The 17,661-nt window shown below is 46.3% G+C and overlaps 1 protein-coding gene and 1 long non-coding RNA gene across 17 annotated transcripts in view; one reads left to right on the forward strand and one right to left on the reverse strand.

Moving 5' to 3' along the window:
• Positions 1-14,066, reverse strand: part of LOC135970694 (uncharacterized) — a 52,145-nt gene extending 38,079 nt beyond the window's left edge. The window contains exons 1-2 of the long non-coding RNA XR_010586528.2: positions 13,545-14,066; positions 3,019-3,134 (exon numbers count right to left, since the gene is read on the reverse strand). This is a non-coding gene — a long non-coding RNA (uncharacterized lncRNA). The remainder of the gene's footprint in view (positions 1-3,018; positions 3,135-13,544) is intronic.
• A 49-nt stretch (positions 14,067-14,115) lies between these two features.
• KIF13A (kinesin family member 13A) overlaps positions 14,116-17,661 on the forward strand; it is a 230,435-nt gene continuing 226,889 nt past the window's right edge. For all 16 annotated transcript variants that reach the window (XM_005553953.4, XM_065544379.1, XM_005553957.4 and 13 more), the window contains exons 1-2: positions 14,116-14,362; positions 14,587-14,677. In XM_005553953.4, the coding sequence (XP_005554010.3) occupies positions 14,308-14,362; positions 14,587-14,677 (146 nt within the window). In that variant the 5' untranslated portion in view covers positions 14,116-14,307. The remainder of the gene's footprint in view (positions 14,363-14,586; positions 14,678-17,661) is intronic.

The raw sequence follows: 17,661 nt of genomic DNA on the forward strand, positions 1-17,661 counted from the left end.
TACCTCCTGGGCTCAAGTTATCCTCCCACTTCAGCCTCACAAGTAGCTAGGACTACAGGCACATGCCACCAGGCCAGACTAGTTTTGTTTTGTTTTGTTTTGCTTTTTTCTATTTTTGGGTGTTTCACTATGTTGCCCAGGTTGGTCTTGAACTCCTGAGCTCAAGTGATCCACCCACCTTGGCCTCCCAAATTGATGAGATTATAGATGTGAGCTACCACACCCAACAGAGTTCAACTTTTTTAGATTCCACATATAAGACAGTATTTCTTTCTGTGTCTGTCTTATTTCACTTAGCATAATGTCCTCCAGGTTCATCCATGTTGTCACAAATGGCAGGATTTTCTTCTTTGTTATGGCTAAATGTGATTCAACTGTGTGTGTGTGTGTGTGTGTGTGTATCTATTCATTCATCAATGGACACTTACATTTACGCATTTTGGTTACTGTGAACAATGCCATAATGAACATGGGAGTGAAGATATCTTTTCAACATACTGATTTTATTTTATTTTTTTATTTTTTAAATTTTCTTGAAATGTCTAGCTCTGTCACCCAGGCCGGAATGCAGTGGTGCGATCTTGGCTCACTCTTACTGCAGCCTCCGCCTCCTGGGTTCAAGTGATTCTTAAGCCTCAGCCTCCCAAGTAGCTGGGATTATAGGTGTGCACCACCACACCCAGCTAATTTTTGTATTTTTTGTAGAGACGGGGTTTCGCCATGTTGCCCAGGCTGGTCTCAAACTCCTGACCTCAGGTGATCTGCCCAAAGTGACCTCCCAAAGTGCTGAGATTACAGGCAAGAGCCACTGTGCCTGACCAACATACTGATTTTATTTTCTTTGGATATATACCGAAAAGTGAGATTGCTGGATCATGTGGTAGCTCCATTATTAATTTTTTGAGGAGCCTCCCTACTACTGTTTTCCATAATGGCTGCACCAATATACCTTCCCACCAACAGTATACAAGAGTTTCCTTTTCTCTACATCTTCACCAATATTTATCTCTTTTCTTTTTTTTTTGATAACAGCCATCCTAACAAGTGTAAGGTGATATGTCACTGTGGCTGTGGTTTGCATTTCCCTAATGATTAGTAATGTTGAACACCTTTTCATATTCATATACCTAGTCCTTTGTATGTCTTTTTCTGGAAAGTGTCTATTCATATTCAGGTCCTTTGCCCCCACCTTTCTTTTTTAGCTGGGGTCTCTGTCACACAGCAAGCTGGAGTGCAGTAGTATGATCATTAACTCACTGCAGCCTCAAATTCCTGGGCTTAAGGGATCCTCCTGCCTCAGCCTCCCAAGTAGCTGGGACTACAAGTGCATATTACTGTGCCTGGCTAATCTTTGTCCAGTTTTTAATCAGATTATTTTGTTTTTTGCTATTGAGTTGTGTCACTCGCTAATTCCTTAAGAAACAGTCCAATGGGGGAACAAACAGTCAAACGAATGGATGAAGACACACTGTGATAATGAAAGCTAACATTAATGCTTACTATGTGAAGGCACAATGCTGGTCACTTTACACGGTGTGATGGCGTGATCATTAATTTTATGTGTCAACTTGACTGTGTCATGGGGTGCCAAATATTTGGTTAAACATGATTTCTGGGTGTGTCTGTGAGAGTGTGTTTGGATGAGATTAGCGTTTGGGAGACTGAGTAATGCAGATGACCCTCCCCAAAGTGTGTGGGCACTACTCAATCTGTTCAGGGTCTGATTAGAACAAACAAGGCAGAGGAAGACTGAATTCACTCTCTGCCTTGCTGCTTGAGCTGGGACATCAGTCCTCTCCTGCCCTTGGACTGGGACGCACACCATTAGTGCTACTGGTTCTCAGACCTTCAGACTTGGACTATATTTAAACCACTAGTTTTCCAGGGTCTCCAGCTTGCAGATGGCAGATCGTGGCATTTCTCAGCCTCCATATTTGTGTGAACCAATTCTTTATAATAAATCTCTTTATATCCTATTGTTTTTGTTTCTCTGGAGAACGATGACTAGGAGATTATCTCATTTCATAAATGAGATAATAATAATAAAACTGCAAAGGAGTTGTATTATTAGTGACATTTTGTGGATGAGGAATCTGAGGTATAGAGAATGTGTGTAACTTGCCCAGGGTCATGCACAGAGCAGGTATGTAAGGTTAAAAGTGGTTGCTCCAGACCAGGAATGGTGGTTTATGCCTGTAATCTCAACACTTAGGGAGGACTGCTTGAAGCTAGGACTTAGAGACCATCCTGGGCAACATAGCAAGAGTTCATTTCTAAAATAAATAAATAAAGTTAAATAAACTTTTTTAAAAAGTGCTTGCTCCGGAGGGCTAGGACAGGAGGGAGAAAAGGATGGGCAATGGCTGATAATTTTACAAATCTTTCTACACTATTTGATACTTGAAGTGTGTGAGGGTGTCATGGCATATGTTATTCACAAGTCTATTCACAAGTCTAGAAGCAGACAAAAGTCCCTGAAGAAGGAAGGGACAGGGCAGCAGGGTGTCCAAAGTGGCCTGGGAACAGCATCAAAGAAAGGCTTTTCCAGCCCAAGACTTTCCCTGGGGTCATTTGTCCTTTCCTTCCATTTCATTAAGGTGCTGCGACCTTCTACGGTCTGGGGACAGGACATTTTGTTTATGATTCATAGGTGACAAGATAGTTCAAAAGAATCTCCATTCCCTGCCCCCATGTTTTCCACATCATGTCTTTATGTGTCATTGACTGTGCTTAGTCCACACAGTCTCACAGTTGTGTAAACCAGTTTGGTGGGAAGTGGCAATTCCCATCCTGAGAGAGACTTCATGTTGGAGAGGACATTTAAGCTGGATCCAAAAGGTTCAGGGGGTAGTTTGCCAAGCAGGGAAAGAGAATGCCTTAATCAGGTATCACTGGGTTGCAAGAAATGGAGATGAATTCAAACTAGCCGAAGAGAAAAGAAGGCAGGAAAAGAAGACAGTAACTTGAATTCCCAACTTTCCAGACCCAGGCTACAGCCCTGCAGCAACCAACACTTACAAAGTGTTCTGAAGGTGTGGAACAGCAGTCCAGTCTTTGTCTCCTCCACACTGGACCCACAAACTCCTGCTTCCTCCTTTGGCCACTTCCTATGGTTGATTAGACATGGTTCCCATCTGGAAGGGAAACAGAAGGTAGGATCATAGGAGTAGGAGATCATGTGGAGATGCAGTCCATATCTATTTTTCTGCCAAATGAAAGAAAATATCCTTTCTGAATGAACCACAGTAGTGGAGAAAGTTTGGTGGATCTGAGGAAGTTAACTATCAATTCCCACCACACACAGGACCTGAAAATACCAAATTTCCTCCTTCTTTTCTCAGTGTCCCACCACCCGTGACTCTCTCCCTCCTCCACGCTGCTGGTCACTGTCTCTCCCCTGTATGCTCATCCCATGTACTCAGTTGACCCAGCATTTTCTAAAGTCTGTCAATACTTTTTTTTTTTTTTGAGACAGAGTCTTGCTCTGTCACCCAAGTTGGAGTGCGATGGCTCAAGCTCAGCTCACTGCAATCTCTGCTTCCTGGTTTCAAGCAATTCTCTTGCCTCAGCCTCCTGAGTAGCTGGGATTATAGGAACCCACCACCATGCCCGGCTAATTTTTTGTATTTTTAGTAGAGATGGGGTTTCACCACGTTGGTCAGGCTGGTCTCGAACACCTGACCTCAGGTGATCCATCCACCTCTGCCTCCCAAAGTGCTGGGATTACAGGCGTGAGCCACCGCTCCTGGCCAGACTGTCAACACTTCTGATTCCTCTGTTTCTTCTCTCTTTATCAGGTACCCCTTCTCCCCCCCAACAAATTCTGACTTTTAACGGAACCCATATTCACTTAGAAGACAAGACAATGATAGCTAACCTCTGCTTGGTTGGCTATCACTGGGACATGGAACAAGGACATATGCAAAGGGGTCTGAGGTGGTCATTTTTCATTATATGTACAGAGAAAGACAACAAAACTCATGTAGAGAGAGAGAAGAAGAAGAAATTAAATACAGAGAATGGGATGAAAGACCACAGAGCTGAAAAGAAAGAAGGTAGTAACTTAAATTCCCAACTTTCTAGACCCTGGCTACAGCCCTTCATGAGATGTGGTAACTTTTCAAGGATGTGTTCTTCCAATGTATTTCTCTTTTCGCTTCAGCTAGTTTGAATTTGTCTGTGTCTTCCAACTCAGTGATACCTGATTAAGGCATTCTCTTTCTCTGCTTGGCAAACTACCCCCTCAACCTTTAAGATGCAGCTCGAATGACCTCTCCAATGTGAAGTCTCCCTCAAGATGGGAATTGTCACTTCCCACCAAACTGGTGTGTGTCTCCCACTTTAGATTGCATCTGGCTGTCCTCCCTTGCCAGGGAACCCCTTGAGGGCCGAGAAAGTGCTGTTCCTGAATTCCCAGCAACTCTCACAGTATCTCAGATGCTGCCACGCAGTACACATTTGATAAAAGAATGGATTCGCTGGCAGATGGGTAGAGAGAGCTCTTCTACTTTCTGCCCGTGATGTGTAGAATAAAAGCTAAAGTTCACTTGGTCCCCTGCACTCCTTAGGAGCAGCTGAGTTCTCACAATTTCCAATCTGAAGTCTTCACATATGGATAAATCCTTCAGGAAAGGCCTATGTTTCGTTTTGGCCTTCTTCTTTCTTCTCACTTTGTTTTAGTTGTGGCTAGTTCCAAATGATTCCAAGCTTATACAACAGCCAGGGACAATCCCTCTCCCATCACAATGTGGGCTGGAGCCTAGTCAAGACTGGCTCCTAAATGCCAGTCCAGGCCTGGGCTACTTCAGAATCAGGCCAGCCCAGACCTCCAAACCTCTGCCTAAGGGAAGATTCTGGCATCTGAGATGGTTCCAAAGGATGCTCAGCCAGGTGTGGGATCCTGGAGAGGTTATCATGCTTATGAGGCTGGCTTATGGGTCTGTGCATTGTTAGAGACCACAGACCCTATTCTGATCAGATGCCTGTCTTGCTCAGAAGAGGGCAAGGGAAGAGGGCTCTGCCAACCTGGGGCACAGACGGGTATCTCCATCAAGAGATGTGTCCTGAACTTTCTCTTCCTCACCATTGTCCCTGCTGTTATCCTGCTTCTGACCCTCCTCACTTCTAGCTTGGACATTCCATTCCCAAATAATTTTCAGTGTCTGATTTCTCTGGGGTCAACTCTTTTGTATACAATACTTGATTAGATTCCTAAAGCACAGCATTTCATTGTTTTCCTGCCCACGTGCTTAGTTCCTGCTAGTCTCTGCTCTTCCACAGCTATTCATATTGAAATTCTATTGCCTGTAATCCCAGCACTTTGGGAGGCCGAGGCTGCCAGATCACTTGAGGTTGGGAGTTTGAGACTAGCCTGGCCAACATGGTGAAACCATGTCTCTACTAAAAGTACAAAAATTAGCTGGGCGTGGTAGTGTGCACCTGTAGTCCCAGTTACTCGGCAGGCTGAGGCAGAAGAATCGCTTGAACTTGGGAGGCGGAGGTTGCAGTGAGTTGAGATCGCACCACTGCACTCTAGCCTGGTTGACAGAGTGAGACTCCATATTAAAAAAATATATATATACACACACACATACACATATATATACATACATATATATATACACACACACACACACATATATATATATCCTTTCCTCAATAACAAGAGCTACAACAATACCAATAACAACTACCATTTGTTGAATGTCTGTTACCTATGTGCCAGTCACCACACCAGGAATTTTACATACATTATCTCATTTAATCCTCACAAGAACCCTGTAAAATGGGTACTATGATACCCATTTGACATGCAAGAGAACCAAGGCTTGCATGTCCAAGGTAAACACAAAAAGTAACTAACAGAGGCTGAGCTAGGTGCCATGGCTCATGTCTGTAATCCCAGCACGTTGGAAGGGTGAGGTGGGTGGATTACTTGAGTTCAGGAGTTCAAGACCAGCCAACATGGCAAAACTCTGTCTCCACAAAAAAAATACAAAAATTAGATGGGTGTAGTGGCATGCACCTGTAGTCTCAGGTACTCGGGAGGCTGAAGTGGGAGGATCACTTGAGCCTGGGAGGTTGAGGTTGCAGTGAGCCGAGACTGTGCCAGGGCACTCCAGTCTAGGCAACAGAGTGAGACCCTTCTTTAAAAAAAAGAAAAAAAGTTACAGAGGCTGGAAAACAAACCACAGTGGGTCTGACATCAAAATCTGCTTTTCCTACTCTGCTACTCTGAGTCCAGTTTCCTTTACTCCTTACTTTTTTTTTTGTCTTTCTTTTTTTTTTTTTTTCCTTTTTGTGGAGAACGGGGTCTCGCTATACTACCCAGGCAGGTCTTGAACTCCTGGGCTCAAGCTATCCTCCCGCCTCTGCCTCCCTGAGAGCTGGGATTACAGGCGTGAGCCACCGCGCCCGGCCTACTCCTTACTTTTTTTTTTTAGACAGAGTCTCGCTCTGTTGCCCAGGCTTGAATGCAGTGGTATAATCTCAGCTCACTGCAACCTCTGCCTCCTGGGTTCAAGCAATTCTCCTGCCTCAGCCTCCCATGTAGCTGAGACTACAGGTGTGTACCACCACACCTGGCTAATTTTTGTATTTTTAGTAGAGACAGAGTTTCACCATGTTGGCCAGGCTGGTCTTGAACTCCTGACCTCAGGTGATCCACCCGCCTTGACCTCCCAATATGCTGGTATTACAGGCATGAGCCACCGTGCCTGGCCTACCCCTCACTTCTGTCAAAAGAATTATCATCTTTTCTATCTCCCATTAATTTTGTAACTCTTTTGTGGAGACTACATATTGCATTGAACTGTAAAGCATAATACTAACTCAGTATTGTTTATATTGCTTATATTTTTTGTGCCAGAAAAATAGAGATGAGTCAAGGCAAATCCATTATCACCCTTAGAAAAACCACTCACATGCACGTTCCAATTATGTAGGTCGGCAGCTTTATTTCAGAAAACACATCTGAAGCAGTCACACTGTAGAAGTGAGAGCTGTGGTTTTTGAAGACCTGCATTTAAATCCCAAGGCCATCACTTCCTAGGTATGTGACCTTGGGCAAGTTGCTTAAATTGTCTCTTTACTTTTCACTGGTCAGTTATAATGAAGGATGACAGTAATAGTTTGTGCCTCATAGGGTTATTGTGAGGATTAAATAATGGAACTATGCTTGGTAAGTAGTCAGTGTTTAATAAATGTTACCTACTGTTAACTGTTGTGAAATGTAAATGTTCTTGTGATAAATGGTTTGGAGTCCCCCCCGGGGGAGAATTCTTTTTCCCTGTTCCATTGCTGCTTGGCTTGACCGTGTGACTTGCTTTGTCCAACGAAAATTAAGAAAGGATGTGTACCATTTCTTTTTCTTTCTTTCTTTCTTTTTTTTTTTTTTTGAGACAGAGTCTTGCTGTGTTGTCCAAGCTGGAGTGCAGTGGCATGATCTTAGCTCACTGCAATAGCCACTTCCCGGGGTTCAAGCAATTCTCCTGCCTCAGCCTCCCAAATACCTGGGATCACAGGCACCTGCTACCACGCTTGGCTAATTTTTTGTATTTTTAGTAGAGATGAGGTTTCACCATGTTAGCCAGGCTGGTCTCAAAGTCCTGATCTGCCCACCTCAGCCTCCCAAAGTACTGGGATTACAGGCATGAGCCACTGTGCCCAGCCAATGTGTACCATTTCTGAGCAAAACTTGAGGAGCTATTGTGTGGTCTGCCACCCTCTCCTTTCCTTCTGTTACAAAACCAGCGTTGTCTCAGCTAGGGGCTGTTTTGTCAGCCTAGGACTCAGAAAGAAAATGATAGAAGCAAAACCACAAGCAGGCTGTGATGGACAAGTCATGCGTGTAGGGCATAAAGCTTTGTGTAAGCCACTGAGATTCAAGAGTTGTTGGTCACCATACTTTAGCCTACGCTGACTCATGGTTGTTAAACTAGGTTTATAGAAAGCCTCTTATTTAAAAGTATTTGCCTGTTCTATGATTATTCTTTGATTCTCTGCAGACTTAAGACATTAGCAATTTTTAGATCAGCCTGGCAGGCTGATCTGCTGCTTCTGACTGAAATAGCTTTGGAACTTAGTCTTACATCTGAAATGGGATGATTCCAGAGTCCTTGGGATGTTTGTTATCTATCAGTTGTCTGCCAGTTCCTCAGAACCCATGGTGTTTCCGGTTTCTAAAGTAAAGCTATGCTAACAAGCTCTTCCTGACAAAGGAGCATAGACCAGGGCCCTCTTAGTGACTAGTACGCATGGCTGTATTCACTGGCATATGGTGGTCTGTGGGCATTGTAGGGATAGCTGACGGCTGGGCCAGAGTGCTCTGTCAAGGAAGCCTCACTGGTCTTTCCATACCTCAGCCCCAGTCCAGGGCCTCTAGCCAGGCTGGGCCAGCCCTCTGATGGGCCTTTACCTATATGCAGTGGGCCCACACTCTGAGCTGCTTCTCCTTGCTGACTCCAGAATGGGACATTGTCTGTCCAGCATCCCAAATTTTCCTGTTGTCATGATAGAAAAGTCCTTGCATCCCTCCCAAGTAGCTGGGACTACAGGCACACACCACTAGATTGTTGTTTTAAGACACTAAATTTTGGTGGGATTTACTACAACAGTAACCAAAACAGCTCTAGGGGAACGGAAACAGTTCTAGGGGAACGGAAGTCTTCAGAAGGATGTGAAAGCCAGTCTCAAGTATCTGAGGGGCTTCAGGTATAGCAGGAGTTAGATTTGGAGGCTGGGCATGGTGGCTCATGCCTATAATCCCAGCACTTTGGGAGGCTGAGGCAGGTGGATCACTTGAGGTCAGGAGTTTGAGACCAGCCTGGCCAACATGGCGAAACCCCTTCCCTACTAAAAATACAAAAAATTAACCATGTGTGGTGGTATGTGCCTGTAATCTCAGTTACTTGGGAGGCTGAGGCAGGAGAATCACTTGAACCTGGGAGGCAGAGGTTGCAGTGAGCTGAGGTTGCGCCACTGCACTCCAGCCTGGGTGATACAGCAAGACTCCGTCTCAAAAAAAATTTGGCGTGGGAAGCACAAGGAGGCAGCACTTCTGTTACTGGGTGGAATGCCCAGGGATGCAAATCTGATTCTTCACCGAGGCCTTTCCTAGGCGAAGAACTTGATGAGTCCCCTGACTGAATTCAGCTTCTCTTCAAATTTGAGCACTCTGTCACCAGAATTCAAGCACAGAATGGGTGGCCACTTTGGGGGCTGCTGTAAAAAGGTCCACAGGACCCCCAAAGGCACCTTCAAACTCTAAAAAGGCATAATTCCTAATGATGTAAGGCTAAACTGATTTGAAAAATAAATGTTTAGTAAACACAATTTTTTTTTTTTTTTTTTGAGAGAGAGAGTCTTAGTCTGTCACCCAGGCTGGAGTGCAGTGGCTTGATCTTGGCTCACTGCAACCTCTTGTCTCCTGGGTTCAAACAATTCTTATACCTCAGCTTCCCAAGTAGCTGGGATTACAGTCATGTGCCACCATGCCCAGATAATTGTTTTGTATTTTTAGTAGAGACAGAGATTCACTGGATTGGCCAGGCTGGTCTTGAACTCCTGGACTCAAGTGATCCGCCCACCTCAGTCTCCCAAAATGCTGGGATTACAGGTATGGGCCACCATGCCCAACTAGTAAACTCTTCATAGAAGAGGTGAGGACTAATCTGGTCTTTAAAGTTGGAAAGGGTTGGAAAAGCAGAAAGAAGAGTCATTCTGCAAAGAAGCAGTGGGAACTGTTTTTTTTTTTTTTTTTTTTTTTTTTTTTGAGACGGAGTCTTGTTCTGTTGCCCAGGCAGGAGTGCAGTGGCTCAATCTTGGCTTACTGCAAGGTCCGCCTCCCGGGTTCACGCCATTCTCCTGCCCCAGCCTCCCGAGTAGCTGGCACTACAGGCGCCTGCCACTGCGCCCGGCTAATTTTTTGTATTTTTAGTAGAGACAGGGTTTCACTGTGGTCTCGATCTCCTGACCTCGTGATCTGCCCGCCTCGGCTTCCCAAAGTGCTGGGATTATAGGCGTGAGCCACCGTGCCTAGCCAGGAACTGCTTTTTTAACCTGTAACACCAAATGAATCATGCCCCTCTCACCTTAAGACCTATTCTTCTCATCCATTCATGGTGTTATGGGCCATCATCCTCCCAATCCCTTTCTCAGTCACTTGCAATCCTTCCCCTCCCTCAATCCTCACATCCCATTGGTTGCTAAATTGTTCCACTTTTCTCGCTGCAGTAAGTTCTGCATCTGTTCCTTCTGCTCCATTTGTGCTATCATTGGCTTTGTTCACGCTATCATCATCACCTCTCATCTGGATGACTACAATAGCCCTCTGGATGGATACAGTGTTGCCAAATTAATTACCCTGAATCAATGCTCTGAATATGTCAATCCCTGGCTCCAAATTCAAATGCTTCATTCAGTTCCTATTGCCTTTGCAATAAACATGAAATTTCTCAGGCACTCAAGGCTTTCATGATCTGGCAGAGAATGAGGGACAAGGAGAAAATGAGACAGAGAGGGGATTGATTAAATTTTGTATAACCAACCTTCCTTCCTTCCTTCCCTCCTCCCTTTTCTTTCTTTCTTCCTTCCTCTCTTTCTTTCTTTTTTTTTGAGACTGAGTCTACCCTGTTGCCCAGGCTGGAGTGCAGTGGTACAATCATGGCTCACTGCAGCCTTGACCTAGGCTTTCTAGCAATCCCCCTGCTTCAGCCTCCCAAGTAGCTGGAACCACAGGCACATGCCATCACGCCTGGCTAATTTTTTATTTTTTGTAGAGACAGAGTCTCCCTATGTTGCCCAGGCTGGTCTCAAACTCCTGGGTTCAAGTGATCCTCCCACCTTGGCTTCCCAAAGTGCTGAGACTTCAGGCATAAGCCACTGCACCTGGCCTCTGTATTAGTTTCTTAAGACTGCTGTAACAAATGACCATGAACTGGGTGGCATAAGACAACAGAAATTTAGTGTCTCACAGTTCTGGTGGCTAGAAGTCTCAAATCAAGGTGTCAGCAGAGCCACGTTTCCTCTGGAGGCTTCCTTTCCTCTTCCTAGCTTCTGCTGGCTCCTGGCAAACCTTGGCTTGTGACTGTATCACTCCAATCGCTGCCTCTGTCTTCACATGGTCTTCCTCCCTGTGTATCCAAATCCCCCTCTCCTTTCTCTAATAAAGACACTAGTCAGGCCAGGTGCGGTGGCTCATACCTGTAATCCCAACACTTTGGGAGGCCGAGGTGGGTGGATCACCTGAGGTCAGAAGTTCGAGAGCAGCCTGGGCAACATGGCAAAACCCCATCTCTACTAAAAATACAAACATTAGCTAGGCATGATGGCACACGCCTGTAGTCCCAACTACTTGGGAGGCTGAGGCAGGAGAATTGCTTGAACCTGGAAGTGGAGGTTGCAGTGAGTTGAGATCATGCCACTGAACTCCAGCCTGGGCGACAGAGCGAGACTCTGTCTCAAAAAAAAAAAAAAAGACACTAGTCATTGGATTTAGGGCCCATCCTAAACCAGTATGGCCTCATCCTAACTTAATTATTTCTGCCAAGACCCTGTTTCCAAATAAGGTCACATTCACAGGTACTGGAGGTTATGGCTTGTACATACCTTTTTGGGAGATACAAATTCAACCCTCTACAATTCCCATTGACAGAAACTGCCAGAGCAATGGCTTAGCATAGGGATGGCATCTTGCTTGTGAAAAGGTCCTGGATAAAGTGAAGAATTTCAGGAATGGTGGGAGGTAATATTAAATAGGGTAGGCCAGAGTGGTTTTTTGTTTGTTTACTTGTTTGTTTTTGAGATGGAGTTTGGCTCTTGTTGCCCAGGCTGGAGTGCAACGGCATGATCTCAGCTCACCACAACCTCTGCCTCCTGGGTTCAAGTGATTCTCCTGTCTCAGCCTCCCTAGTAGCTGAGATTACAGGCATGTGCCACCATGCCTGGCTAATTTTGTAATTTTAGTAGAGATGGGGTTTCTCCATGTTGGTCAGGTGGGTCTGGGACTCCCGACCTCAGGTGATCTGCCCGCCTCGGCCTCCCAAAGTGCTGGGATTACAGGCATGAGCCACTGCGCCCAGCCTGAGAGTTTTTTGAACAATAGAATAGCATGCATGATTAACGGATAAAGTTCTAATTTTGTGAAAAATCAGTCTGGAAGCTGGATTTAGGAGTGATTAGAGGAAGGCAAAGCTAGGAAGGTTAAGAAGATGTCTTAGTAGCCCAAAAGTGAAGAGGTATGCACAGACCTAGATTCTTAGCCCCAGAGGGCTGGAAATTTCACCTCTTTCTGGGCAGCAGCCAAAAGTCTGTAGCAAAAGCTTGCAACAGTGTTTGTAACATAGTAGGGCGCTCAGAACACATTTGTTGAACAAGTGAATGGACAGGCAAAGTGAGATTGCACCAGTAGGAATGGAGAGGAGGAAAGATGAAACAGGCCCTTCAGAGGTGGACTGAGATAGCTGGCTCTACAATAAGGTGGGGCTGAAGTAGCTGTCTTCCAGTGTACACAGGGGACTGGCTCCAGGATCATCCAAAACCATTCACACTCAAATCTGACGATCAGCTCTGCAGAACCCACAAACAGGAAAAGTTGGATCTCCCATTTTTAACCTGCCAAATACTGTCTTTTCTTGTTTCTTTTTTTTTTTTTTTTTTGAGACAGGGTCTTGCTTTGTTGCCTAGGCTGGAGTGCAGTGGTGTGAACATGGCTCACTGCAGCCTCAACCCTCCAGGCTCAAGCGATCCTCCCACCTCAGCCGCTCCAGTAACTGAGACTACAGACACGTGCCACCATGCCCGGCTATTTTTTTAATTTTTTTTTGGCGAGATGGGGTTTCTTTACATTGCCCAGGCTGGTCTTGAACTCCTGGCCTCAAGTGATCCTCCCGCCTCAGCCTCCCAAAGTGTTGGGATTACAGGCGTAAGCCACTGTGCCAGAGCACGAATATTGTATTTTCAATTAGACTTTGGTTGAAAAAAAGCCACGTGTAAATGGACTCGTGCAGTTCAAACCCGTGTTGTTTGAGAGTCAAGGGTAGCGTCTTAACATCAGGCCCATAGCTCGGCACCTGGTGGAGGCGGACGAGGCCTCTTCTAGCACCTGCCCCACACTTTCTAGCATAATAGGTCTCCACGCCCTCTTTTCCACCTTAGCGTGTGCTTCTGCATCATGCTATGCATGTTTCTGTGTGTCCTCAACAGCACCCTGCACACAGTAAAACCTCAGTACATCTTCCAATAAGTGGATTTCTAGATTTAAGCAAAATCGAAAGATTCCTGCATCTAAACTCTGGATTTTTGACTTCCGTACGCTTCAAAATGCCTGGCACTCGGTGAGCGCATCTTAAGCACTTGTTGAACCAAACAGAATAAATCAGATTCGCCCAGTTCCGCCCTGGCAGCGAGGTCTGCATTTGGCAGGATGACAGAAACCATTGCTATTAAATTCTTATGTAAGAGTTAATGGCCCTTCCAGCCCACTTGACATCCCTCCCACGACGAGAGAGGCCGGGAAGGGAAGAGAGCACTATTTACAAACATACACTGTTTCGGTGGTGGATTCACAGATTCATTTCTAGTCTCGGTTCACCACAGAGATCTTAAAATACCGCTGCAGGCTCCGTGTGGGACAGAGGGGGCGGCGTGCCGGGGCTCGTAGGGGAAGGCCTGCCCACCCAGTGCGGCGGGCCGTTGTCCTTGCTGCCGTCCCGGGGCTCCGGGTGGCAGCGGCGCCAGAAGGCGGCTGGAGCTCACGGTGTCCGGGGGGGCCCCGCGGGCGCCGGTGCAGGCTTGGCCTGGGAGGTCCCCTGGGGAAACAATGCGTCCCGCCCCGGACTGCAGCCTCCCCTAAGCGCCGCGCCGCTCGCCGCTCCCCTCACTGCCGTCCCGCCGCTCCAGGGGGCGCCGCGCGTGGCCGTGTCCGGCCTCTCCCGAGCCCCGGCGGGTGGCGGGAGCGGAACATGGCGGCGCGGGGCCCCGGGCAGCCGCGAGGGGCCGCGGCGCTGCGGTCTGCGCTGGGGCGGCGCGGGTAGAGCTGCGCCTGGGCCGGGCGGCGAGGCCTCCTCCCCGCCCGCCGCCGCCGCCGCGCCCCGCCCCGCGCGCCTGCCCCTCCCCGGGCCGCGGCCGTGCCCCGCGTCGCGCTCCCCCGGGATGGCCCGCGCGCCTCGGCGCTGCCTCTCGGAGCTGAAGGCAGAGCGGCGGCGGCCGCGCTCGGGGGGCGCGCGGCTGCAGCGGCGGCGGCGCCGCGCGTGAGGGGCCTCCTCAGGCCGAGCGGGCGCGGCGAGCGGCCGGGCTAGCGCAGCCAACATGTCGGATACCAAGGTAAAAGTTGCCGTCCGGGTCCGGCCCATGAACCGACGAGGTGAGGAGCTTTTCGCTCTTTTTTATTTCTGCTCGGGCTGAGGGCGGGGGCAACTTTGGAAACTGCGGGGCCGGGACGGCGAGAGCGCGGCCGGGGCGGAGGCGGCGTCCGCGCTGGCCGTGGTGCCCGGGGCGCCGTCTCCAGGCTCGGCAGCCTTCAGGGACGGAGCCCCGCGCGGCGCGGATGCTGGACTTTGCAACGTCCCTTTCTCTCTGTGCTTTCAGAACTGGAACTGAACACCAAGTGCGTGGTGGAGATGGAAGGGAATCAAACGGTCCTGCACCCTCCTCCTGCTAACACCAAACAGGGAGAAAGGTAAAGCGGGTTCCCAGAGGGCGGCTGGGAGGATCCAGCCTCTCGGGGTCCTGCAAGTTTGAGCCAGGAAAATGGGAGTGCTCTTTCCTATTGTTAGGAGGATGGCTTCAAGTTTGTCGCCCGCTCCTGTTTGAAGCTGTTGCAAGTCCAAGTTCCTCTCCTCCCTCGCCCGCTTTCCCCTCCATCTAGAGCGGCGGCAGGCAGGGCACCCTGGCCACAGCCAGCACCAGTCAGCTGAGTCCGGGCGGGCTGCGAGGCACCCGGGAGGGAGAGGGCCGGATGGGACCCTATAGGTGATTCGCCCAGCCGCCACATTTTACAGACAGGAAAACTGAGGCCCGAGGCCGGCAGGTGACCAGCCCACGTCCTCATTGTTCGTGGAACCCAGTGCCCGGGATTCTTTTCGTCACTGCAGCGTTCGTTTCCTTTGGCAGAATTGTTTAGGGACAGTGTGTGTAAAATGGGAGGAAAAAATAGAGCAAGAGTCTTGTACGATGCAGACTCAGGCTGGGCTAGTTAACACCTATTTTGGTTGTTGTTGCTGCTGAGTTGAGATAATGCCTCAATGTAATGCGCGAATTTTGATTTTCAAAGAAACAAAAGTAGGGCCCTGAACTGTATAGACACTGAGGGATGTTTAAAAAGGGGCTGTATTTACTAGATGGCAACATATTTGCATTTGAAAAGTGGTAACTGTTGGATCCTTATTATGTTCCATGCAGCAGTATGGGATAATGCCCCAAAATAATTTGAATATTTGGCATTTTTCTAGTAAGCCTCTGAGAAGAAATCGGTTGGAATTCATTCAATATAATAATGCAGTAGGTTGTGAATATATATGTGTGAAAAAACGGGATAGTTTACAAAATTAATTTTCATTGGAAAAATGAATATGAGTTTTTGTTTCCAAGAATCACCTGTTGATCGATGGAATACAATTTAGTGAATTTCGTTCTTCAGAGATTTTCACTGAAGAGAGACTCTGATGCAGGGTTTGTTACATTATTGCTTAGAGAAGCGATGCCTCCATTCTATAATGTGTGGTGTTCAAGCTCAGTTTTGCCAAATTTGGGGAAATAAATCATGAGGAGATAAGATTGGAGATTCTTTGCTTTTCGTGTTGAGCATAGCAGTTTTTATCCAGTTTGCAAACATTCTGCTACCTTTAGCAGATTCTAGTGGTGATACCAAATAGCTAAGCTATATTTAAAATGTTGTGTTTAACACTGGATGTAGTGTTTATTGTACATTGTACTGAATGTTGTTTAGTAATGGATGTATTTTTAGATGCATTTATAGCAGTGTAGATAGTATGGTATATTTCATGGTGATAGTAAGTCAACTCATTGAATACATTAAATATTTACAGATTAAATTAGATGCCCATATCACCAACGAATGTACCGCCCCAGCCCCCCGCAAACTGGATATCGTTACATTGTTTCGGGAAAAAATTCTATTGGGTCAGATTCTTGAAAGCAGTCTGGGGGAACAGGTAGAATATTTTTTAGCTCCTGTTGTGTAGCTGCTGCTATTTTTCCTTGCTGGCTTGGCACCTGCTCCTTGTCACTCTTAACCATAAGGAGTGCGACTGTTAGCTACTGTTTAATGACATGAAGTGTTGTCATTTGTGAAGAGAAACAGATTTGATTTTGTGGAATTTGGATACAATCTATAACTGTGGACAGTTGGTTCCAAATGCTAAGTAATCAGTTGATCATTTTCCGGGCTGAACCACGTTAGTTACTAATCAGGATCTTTTAGGTAAATATTTGAAGAGTGATTTTGGGATCTATTCATCTGCTTACTTACTGTGATAGTCCCTTATCTGGAGTTATAAAAATAGCATTGAAATATGGGTACTCTCGTGTTTTGTCCTTCTGACAGATCTAACTCTTTGAGTAGCAGATGAGCTTTCCATGGGATTCTGTCTGAGTACCGGTCATTTCGTTTACAGACAAATTGAGGAGTCAACACAACAGTGCTCCTTGTACATTAGGATGACTGTCTTTGCACAGATGAAGACACCAAATGCATTTTTATTTTCATTATGCAGCTTGGTTTCATATTTCTCCACAGACTTTTCCCTTAAAGTAACAGTGCGTTTAAAAATAGAAACAATTCCTCCCTTGGGTTCTGGGTTGATTAATTGCAGCAATGCTTCATGCTATGTTTGCAGTTCATTTCTGTCATTGGTTTTTAGATAGTGCTCAGGGCAGGGCAAAGGTGAAGAGTAGAATACTGAGAATGTTATTATTTTTCATACCTACAAGTCCAAGGTTTGAAGTGTAAGAGGTCTTTAAATGCATATTGGCAGACCTGTGTCGAATTGAGAATTACTGTTTTTCTGAAAGTTGTAAGAAATTACCAATGATTAACCATGGATAGAAATTCAAGGTTAGTGGGTGAAAGTTTTCAGTCTTACCAGTAAAAGCAAGTGAGATTGCACTGATGTCCAGGGAAAACAAACAAACAAACAAACAGATGGGGTCAACTTTCATGATTTCCCCATTTACAAAACCAAAGCCAACACTGTGTAGCAAGGACTAAAAGATCAGAGGATCTCTGAGGTTAAAGATGTTTGTTTTGTTGCTGAAATTCTAGTATTGTAATACATTGCATAGGTCCAGGTTAGTAATTGCTACGTATACTGATCACCATTCTGAAACATTAAGACATATGGATTTGTTTCTTAAAATACCATTGCATTGCTCTCCAGGAGACATGAAGTTCAGATCATTTCAATACCATGCTCAGCATAGGGGATTCTAAGATACTTGTGGATCTAGTACCTACACCAGAGTCACTCACCTTGGAGAGATAGGTGAGAGGGAGGAAAAAAATAGTTAAAATACAACGTGGTAAATTACACTGGTGTATACTTTTGCCATTTCCTGAACCACATAATTTCGAAATTCTGTTTCCTCTTCTTTCTCTCCCTTGAGGCTGTGAACTCCCTGAAGGCAGGTACCTTTACTTCTCTT

The sequence above is a fragment of the Macaca fascicularis genome, chromosome 4 (assembly GCF_037993035.2).
Source record: "Macaca fascicularis isolate 582-1 chromosome 4, T2T-MFA8v1.1".
NCBI classification, from domain to species: domain Eukaryota; kingdom Metazoa; phylum Chordata; class Mammalia; order Primates; family Cercopithecidae; genus Macaca; species Macaca fascicularis.